General features: G+C 43.9%; 1 protein-coding gene across 1 annotated transcript; it reads right to left on the minus strand.

Annotated features, from left to right (window-relative positions):
* Positions 1-1,958: 1,958 nt before the first annotated feature.
* On the minus strand, positions 1,959-2,750 carry APCS (amyloid P component, serum; the record flags this gene model as incomplete). The annotated part of the gene is given in 3 exon segments (XM_084250112.1): positions 1,959-2,231; positions 2,233-2,570; positions 2,687-2,750. Coding segments are annotated over 3 exon segments (675 nt in total).
* Between the last annotated feature and the right edge of the window lie 6,600 nt (positions 2,751-9,350).

Raw genomic sequence — 9,350 nt, forward strand, 5'->3', positions numbered from 1 at the left:
TTGATTTCCTGGATGCTGGCTCCATTATTGGTTGGCAAAGTCTGCCTTATTTCCTAGATGCAGTGAAATTCCCTTTGGGGTGCTTGCATTTGGAGAAAGTAATTCATATATTGTTCTAGGCACTATACTCCATTGTCTTCGTAATACTAGAAATAAGGACCACTAATAGTGCCTGGCAATTATTTTGTGGAGTTGTTATTAGAGTGGCAGTTACTGTGCTAAGAATTGTAACTGGTGGGGTCTGTTTTTGGAGGGCAATGTCACAGTAAAGTGTTTGAAATATATATGAGGTGGGAGTACACAGAAGGCTTTTAAACTGGGGCTTTGTTGAGCAATATTCTGTTCAAAAAGTAATAATGAATTTTTTATTTTTGATTTGACTATGTCATTCTTTAATATTTTTAAAATACAATTTCATTGACTTATAATTCTTGGAAGTATAACTTCATATCGCCTTATGACGTAAGTCTCACTTCACCTGCCAGCAAAGTTCTCGTGTCATCTTCCCCACTATTCCCTTTCCCCTCACTTCTCTCCCCCTCCCCTTCTCATAGCCACCATATTTTTCAGAGTCTCAGTATTTTTTGTTGTGGTTTGTTAGTTTGGTGGCTGTGGTTATTTATATTTCACATATGATAGAAATCATCTGGTAAATGTTTTCACTTTCTGACTTATTTTCATTAGCAGAATCACCTCAAGTTCCATCTCTGTTGTCTCAAAGATAAGATTTAATGTTTTTTTAAAAGATTTATTTATTTATACAAGAACTGGGGTACAGGCCCGATGCACAGGAGGGTGAGAGATCATCAGAGACAGAGTGGGGAGCAGAACAGGCAGACTGATGACATATACTGCTGAGGGGAGCAGCGGGTGAGACAGGAGAGGTCTGCCTTGCCATGTGAGACCCTTGCTGGCTGGCTGGGATCGAACCGGCGCTGCAGAGGCTGCGGACAGCTTCACAGTGCAGCACTCAACCGCCTGCGCCACCAGGGGAGGCCCAAGATTTCATCTTTTAAGTAGCTGAATAATATTCCATTATATATGCCACAACTTCTCTATTCAATCATATATTGATGGACATTTCTGTTGTTTTCATGTCTTAACTACTGTGAGTAAGGCTGCTATGAAAATAGAGGTGCATCTATCTTTTCAAATTAGTGTCCTCATATTCTTTGGATGAATACCTAGGAGTGGTATTGCTGCATTTTATGATGTTTCTATTTTTAGTTTTTTAAGGCATCTCCATACTGTTTTTCATAGAGGTGAGTCATCTTATGTCTTCAAGACAGATGATCAAATTCATCTATCCTGCCACTGGTATTGTTGAGAAAAGTCATGTTTGCCTTTATGCAAAATGATCCCAGACTGATATATTTTTAGTGTTCACTCATGCTTTTAGTTTTTCCCTGTCTCATTACTTGTTCTCAGGTTCTCAACAATTGCTTACTTACTTCATTTTAGTTTTCTCGTTGGCATAATCTCAGACCTCTTTTTCATTGATTTGTAGCTGGAAAACCATCTAGAAGACTTTCTGTTGCAATTCTACATACATTTTGAATTGGTTAAAAAAAAAAGAATTATGAGTAGCTTCTAAGTGTAGCCACTGCCCCCTCCTTGAGTGCTCTGGCTTTGGGATGCATCTTTTTAGTTACTTAAAGTTTTCCCTCCCCATACTTTGTCACCTCACTTATTTATTTATTTTGGATAATGAAGCACCATTTTCCAAATAAATAGATAGAGGAGAAAATGTTTGGGACCATCAAGCACTAAACAAATGCAGGTGGCATAAAATAGTATTTTTTAATTAAGCATACATGTGGACAGGAAATTGAAAGAAGAAAGAGAGACGGACATAAGATTGAATGTCTGGTTGCCTTGAGTAGATCTCTTAGTAGTTGGTCATTTCATTTTCAAGTGTTCTTTTTTTTTTCCCCAAGTGTTCTTGTTGATTGAGGACCTCAGTTCCACACCCGAGGTTTGGTGACGACATAGCCTTTCGTCTCATAATTCAGAGCCTTCCAGTTAAGAAAATTGGGGCTAAGGCAGGTGCTGTTGTGATACAAGCTCTTGATGTTATCTGGGGACAGCAGAGAGTCCCACATGCACACATACCCGATTTCTCCCACAAAGGACTGATCCTCATCAAACCCACCTCCATAGGAATCCTGCTCTTGGCCCAGAATGATCTTGGGGTGAGTTCCCAGAGAGTAACCCTGCTTCAACCCCTTTTTTTACCAAAGGCTTCGAATTGATCCAAAATTCAACAATGCCAGTGGAGGACTCCCAGATGACACAGAGGTGCACCGGGGCAGGGAACTCCTCCGTAACTTTGAAAGTGACTTCGGTTCCTCCAATGTGTAGACTATACAGTCCAACTTTTTCTTTAAAAACTAATAGTTCATTATCCTTGCCCCGGACGTTGTAGGAGAAGAGGCTGTAGCCACGGACGAGGTCACTAAAGGCTCGAAGACACAAGGTAAAGTTCTGTAGTGGTTTCTCCAGCTCCGCTTTCAGGCTCACATGGTCACTAGAAGATTCTCTAGGAAACACAAACACCTTTCTGTTGAGGTCTGTGGAACAGAAACAGCAACATAATGACCTTCATCATAAGTGCAGGGAAAAAGGCACCCCAGAGTCAACCTCTTTTTCCATCCCTTGTTCCTGGCCCATGCCCTCACCTCCCTACCTGTCTGAGCAAGGACTCCAGAGAGAGTGGTGAGGACAGAGACCCACAGCAGTAGCTTGTCCATGTCTTGGCCTAGAAGCCTAGGTTGTGGGGACAGGCAATGTGGGGACTGTCCACTCAGCTTTGAGAGTCACACTCTTGGACCTCAGGCTGTTCTAGTTGTATCTGCACCAATGAGTGAGGGTTGGGGGTGAAGAGCACAACAGTGTGGAAGTGACTGTCCAGCCCAGTTTCCTGTGCAGTAATCAGAGGCAGGGGAGGGCCTCAGGCTACAAAATCAATGAGGGGAGGGCCTCAGGCTACAGTGACAGGCAGAGCCCACACCTCAGCCCAGGGCTCTGGGAATTGGGAGGCTGGAGTGCTGCAGTGTTTTGATGAGAAGAGAGGCCACATTAACATGTGGGGGTGGGGGATGCTGTTTCATCCCTGCTCGCAGGAGCCCCTGAGCCATGGTGGGTCTCCCTGCACTTGGGCTGTGGGAGAAGGGCCTGTTCTTTCAGGCCCTTTTCATCGTTCTGAGAGTGGTCTCTGCAGGTCATCTGGGACGCTGCTTATGCTGAAGGCCCCGAAGAGCCCCTTCACCTTTGACTAATTAATACTGATAAATATGTCCAGGCCATGCTGAAGGAAAGGACAATCAGCTTGTACTCTTTCTTTCTCTCTGAGGCTTTGTGTTTTCAGCCTCTTCTTTTGCACATCCTGGTGGCTCCCTACACTAGATGTCCCCATTTCTCTGTGTGACGTATTTCCTGGTGACTTATTGCCTGTTGTCTGCAGAGATGCCAGCTCACTTGTTACCTCTCTTCTTTGAGGCCAGCGAGGGAACATCTACATTTGTCTTTGGTGACAACTGATTAATGCATCAGACTCATGTTTATTTATTAATTCCCAAGCACTGCACTAGGTACTAGGGATGCAGTGGAGACTCACCTGACGATCCCTCTGACCTTCTTCTTCATCCCCTCTGCTCCTTTTTAAAATGTCACTTTATTAGTTACTCCTCAAACACGCTCTGTCTCTAAATATCAGATAGGAGCTCCCCTTTCTAGCCGTGTTACTCTCTGCATTCCATAATCTCCTCCTTCTTGCCCTATGTCCAGTGCCTGCTTATTCCCTCCTCTCTCAGCACTTGTAAACCTGTCAGCCTTTTTGAAGACACAATAACTGTCCCCAACAATTCCCTTTCTTTACATTATTCAAGTCTTCCTTCTTGTTTTCTGTTCCCAGCAACTCCAGTCTCTTTCAAAGCTGAATCCCAGCTTGTGATACCTTATCTGGCTTTTTTACAGTAAGGTCAGTGCTGGTTAAGATTACACAATTTACTGCCTCTTGAAATAAACACAGATCTTCAGCTTGGAGGCCAATACCTTTCCCACACTGGTTTTCGGCTGGATTGAACATTTACTCAAACTCTGCCATGCAAATCCCTTCAACTTGTTCCCCACACATGCCTGCCTTTCCCAATTTCACTACTTCTCCACTGCTTTGTTGTCTCTTGAAGTTATTTATTATTCATTTCTGTCTCTTAAAATCCTAAGCAGTCCTCCTGTGGCAGTCACAAAAGCTTGGGTGCTAGAGGTATAGACAAGTTTCTTATAGGTAGACAGCATTGACCTGGAATGTGCCAGAGGGAGGATGTGAGGAATGGTGCCATTTGTGGCAACATGGATGGACTTAGAAGGGATTATGCTAACTGAAATAAGTCAGAAGAAAAAAAGATAAATATCAGATGGTTTCACTTCTATGTGGAATATAGAGAAACCAAACAAAAGGTCAAGAGGAACACAAAACTAGCAAGCTGACCATAGATCTGAGGCATACAGCAAAGGAGGGGGGGGAAAGGGGGTCAAAACAGGAGAGGGAAGAACTCAATGGAAGATGGTGATGGTTCACAGGAAAAAAAAAATCCTAACCAGTCCTCAAGATCTCTTTTTGTTGACTCTCTTCATGAAGACTTTCCTGATGCACTGATTAAGACTATATTCATTTGTCCTTCTTCCAAGCCACCTGTGTCATGTAGCATGGTAAGTACACTCCTTTTCACAGGGAAGGGAACTTCTCTCTTCAACACACTCACACAGAGCCACACCGAGCCCCTGCCATTGTACTTATTTTTCTCATCTCCTGCCCTAGATGTTCTCACAACCTATAGGATTAAGATCAAAGACTTTAGAGTTGAATTTACTGGTGGTTGACTATTGTGGATGTCAGTAAACCTCTTGGTTTCCTTCTCTCAAAACTAAGATAAAACCCTCCACCTCCTAGATGTGTTTTGAGGATAAATGAGGTACTGTAATATGCATAAAATGCACAGAATAGTCTAGATGTTTATTATTATTATTATCATCTGAAGCTTTCTATGCATATTACCTTGCTCTGTCTCAAGCTCAGCTACCAGTGTACTTATCTCTCTCTCTAGAATGAAGTGAACATTTTTAGACCACTCATTTTACTTCACAATTATGCCTGCATGTGAAAGGAGCCTGGAATATGTTTGTGGAATCAAAGACTCCAAGCAAGACGAGGACTCTTTACACAGAAGCCTGGAATGGCAATAAAAGGTACAATTCAATCACATCAGGAGCAGATTGTGTTGGAGTCAGGAAGAAGTCTTTCCTGGGACTCACTGCTCTCCTGCCCTTTCCCCAGAATTCATCAATGACCACCATAAAATTTAGAGATCAAGATTTTAGCACTTGCTTCTAGTTTTCAGCATCAGTTCACCCATGATGATCATTGTGTAAAGTGAAAATGGTTTGGAGGTCAATGTAAAAGCGTCCTCTCTGTAGGGAGATGAGACCCTGGAGTTAGCATAGGAGCAGGAGATCCTGGGGAGGTAGAGCTGAAGGAGTCACATGGCTAGGGGAGCCACAGGCAGGGTTTGTAGCTGGACAGAAATATTAGGTACCACAGAGGTGGGCCTCTTGGAAAGAGGTTCGTAGCAGAAAAGGCACAGGGGTAGGGGGGAGAGAGAGGTGGGGAGTGGGTCTGTTCTGTTCTTTAGTTTCCTTCTTTGGAGTATGTCTCTTAGGCCTTGGGCATGAACAACCAGACTTTCAGGAGTCATCAAGGTGGAAACCAAGAATCTCTATTACAGAAAAGATCTGATATCAGATTATGGAAAGAGTCCCTAATCTTCAGAGCTGGCTGGTGTTCTCAAGGTGAGCCCTGTGATGCTGAGAGGCTCCTGGGGGCTTCCTGCCTGTGAACGTTCAGGCAGGAGGTGATTCCTGTCTCGGTTGCTCTGGAAGATGAAGGGGAGGAAGGAAAGATCATGGCCTGTTGGCAGATGCAGCACCACCGGCTGCCTCAGGTGGTCTTCCTGGCTGTGCTGGTTGCAGGCAATGACGATTGTCTTCTGAGGGATGGGAGGACATCACAGGGTCGGAGAGAGGGTGTGGCACAGGCCCAGATCTGGGAAAGGCAGCAGTGAGAGAATGGCTGAAGATGACCCGAGGGACCAAAGAATACTTGAGAGATGTCTCCAAGGCCAGGGGTGTTGAAGGTAGACAAAGTCATAGCAACATTGGAAAAGACTGGAAGCAGAGACTGAAAGAGAACAAGGGGAAGAATGAGATTTGGTGCCAATAAAGAATTATTTGCCATAAGGAAATTTAAGTGCATTTATTTATAATAGATGGAAAAGAGGCAATGGAGACATCGAGAGTGACTGATTAACCCCCTGATATGCAGCTGCATAGAATCAAAGGCAGGTTCTGAAGTAAAGGAAAAAAGGAGCAGAGACAAAATTATTAAAAAAATATAAAACATGGAACCAAATTAGATTTTACTTCAAATTACTATTGTCTTTGATTTGGAAAAATGAGTTACTGGTGCATATAGACAGTTGAGAAGAAGTTCATTTGGAGGAGGTGGAAGATGGGTGATAAGTTTGGTTCCTAAAACGCTAAATTTGAAGTGATAGTGTGACCTACACAGAAAAGGCCAAGGGAGGATTTGAAATATGTGTGCGCCACTTGGGATTAGAAATATGGGTTTCAGAGGAATCTACACTCAGTGGAATGAAACAAAAACACACGATCTCTTCCAGCGGTGGAGGGAAGAGGGAGAAGTCCAGGGAAACCAGCCCCGATGGGGGGCCATTTGTGTTTGTGGGGTTGGAGGTAAAAGAAGAGCCAGGGAGAGAGACAAAATGAGTGTTTGGCAGAGAGAAAGCCAGAGTGCGGTGTCATGGAAACTAAGTTAGCATTGGTTTCCAGGAGGCAGTGTCCAGCAGCATCAAATGTGTGAGAGCGATCTAAGTAGAAAGAATGCTGGATTTAGCAATAAAAACTTCACTGGTGACCTTTGAAAGAGGAATTTCCTTAAAGCGAGCATGGCAGAAGGCAGGTTTCAGGGGATGATGGAGGGAGAAAACAGAAGGGAGTCTGTTTCCTAAGGTTCAGTAATTCTGACAAGATAAAGAGGGAAGAAGCACAAGTCTCTATAAGGGACCCAGGAGCCAATATGTATTTCCCATACAGATTATAGATGGTCTCCTGTCGACAAGCTATTGTCTTTACTTCCTGCTCCATAACATTTCATTCATTGACAGAGAAAAATCAGTGTCCACCTGAGATTATGACTGACCTTTCTACAAAAGTAGCTATTTCAGACTCTAAATGCCAGGCTGCTGGCAACTCCTCCCTTCCCTCCCAAACCTCCCAGTTACAAAATGGCCCAGAGCTTTCCCGGTCCTTCTGATAGCAAAGTCTTTTTCTCTGGCCTCAGTTCTCTGTTTCCACTTTCAGGGATAATTTATTAAAGAAAATTCCTGTCAAGTTTTTCTTCTACTTTTGGGTGCCATCCTTGCTACCTCAATGAAATCTCACTTCCGAATTCAGACTGCAGCTGAAACTCTTCTCTTGCGTGTTGCAGTATCCAGTTCTCAATCTTTATCCTCTGTATCCCTAAATCCTCTTTGAAGGGCACATCCTTTTAATAGCTATAAAATTTATCTTCATTGTTAATGAATATTTTATCCATTTATTAAAATAGGATTGTTTGTATAAAATTTACCTTCATTGGAACTCACTGACCACAGCCATCTCCATCCTATCCACAATGCCTTTGTGAGAACATCTGGAGGGAGAGACAAGAAAAGAAGAAGTACAATGGCAGGGACTCAGCCCAGTTCTGACTTGAGTGTGTTGAAGAGAGAAGTTCTCTTTCCCGTGAATAGGAATGTACTCCTCAGTCTGTATGACAGTGAAGTTCTCTAGAAGCAGGGCAGGCCTCTCACGTGTCAGCAGGTGCCATCTTGTTTCATTCTTCATCTTGTCTTTTCCTATACCATGTCTCTGCCCATGACCTCAAGTCAGAACAAGGGTTTTCCCACGTTGAGCCATTGAGTGTATCTCTCAAACTAGAGAATATAGAGAAAGAGACTTGCTGAAGATGGCGGAGTTTACTTCTGGGTGGCTCCAGTTTTGGGGTGCTGTTGTTCATATTGAGGGTCCAGCTTGGATGCCATCATCATGCCCCCCCTATTTCCTGGCTCTTCCCTAAGCATGCTGGCAAGTTTGGAGATGGGGTACCCTGGTCATAGTTGCACTGTGCTCTCTAGTCTTGTATTTCAGAACGAACCAGCCTCCTTATTCTTTGTTATTTAGACCTTTACCAACTGTTGTGTGCTCATCTGAAAATCCCTGAGGTGTACAGTCTGTGAACATGAGAGCTGTGCCCAGTCGGTATGAGGCCTTCATAGCATTTATACGGAAGTCATCCATGTTGCAATCATACTTCTGTGACTCTGGGTGGCCCATTTCTTCTGTGATATCCTTCCTGCCACGAAGCACTCCACACTGACACGACTATTCATGAGATAAATGATTTGTTTTTTATTTCCCACACAGACATTCAGGGGTCTGTGGGTTTTATTTACATTTCCAATATCAACATCCTCCTCACGTCCGCCTTGTTTAAGAAATGCCTCATCTGGGGGCTCTGTCACCTGTGCATCCCCCCTCACTGTGGTCTGTGTTTACCATGGTTATGTCTCCATTGCTGCCTCTATTCCAAGCTGATTAGCACAGTAGAAAATAGATCACCTCTCAGGGAACTGTTGGACCCTGTTGTTTACAGTCTGAGGTGCATGGAGGCCAAGGATGCTGTGTTCTCAGCTGTGGGCAGAAACATTTCTTAACAGATTGACTCATTTCATCAGGAGACCTTTAGTCCTGGCCAGTGTTTTTCCTGCTTACGAACATTTCACATCTCTCAAGTAGACCAGATAGAAAATTTCGCTGTGAACTGGTTTAGCACGTATCTTGCCCTCCTTGTGTGCTCCAGAAGGAAGGCAGAAGTGGGGTTCTCTGGGCTGGTGCCCCTCCCTGCAGAGACGGTGACACTCTGGAGCTCTCGGTGACATGTTCTCACAAGGGAGCACTTTGATCGAAAAATCCTCTAGCTCCCACTCCACCTGACCATGTGGTGCTGACTTTTGTCTCTGAGTAGAACAGACCTGGTGATGATAACAGCAGTGACTTCAAAGAAGCCAAGTGACCACCTGGGACGTGCCCCAGTTATGTGATCCTGAATAGTGATTTCAGTGATATGACCCTGAATAGGCATTTCAGACTTTCCTTATCATTTGCAGACTAAAAAAGAGTTGCAGCAAACAGAAGCCCTTTTCCCCTTGAATTCTCCACTGACCTCTTGAATA

This window comes from Talpa europaea, assembly GCF_964194135.1.
Source record: "Talpa europaea genome assembly, chromosome: 12".
In the NCBI taxonomy this organism is placed as follows: Eukaryota; Metazoa; Chordata; class Mammalia; order Eulipotyphla; family Talpidae; genus Talpa; species Talpa europaea.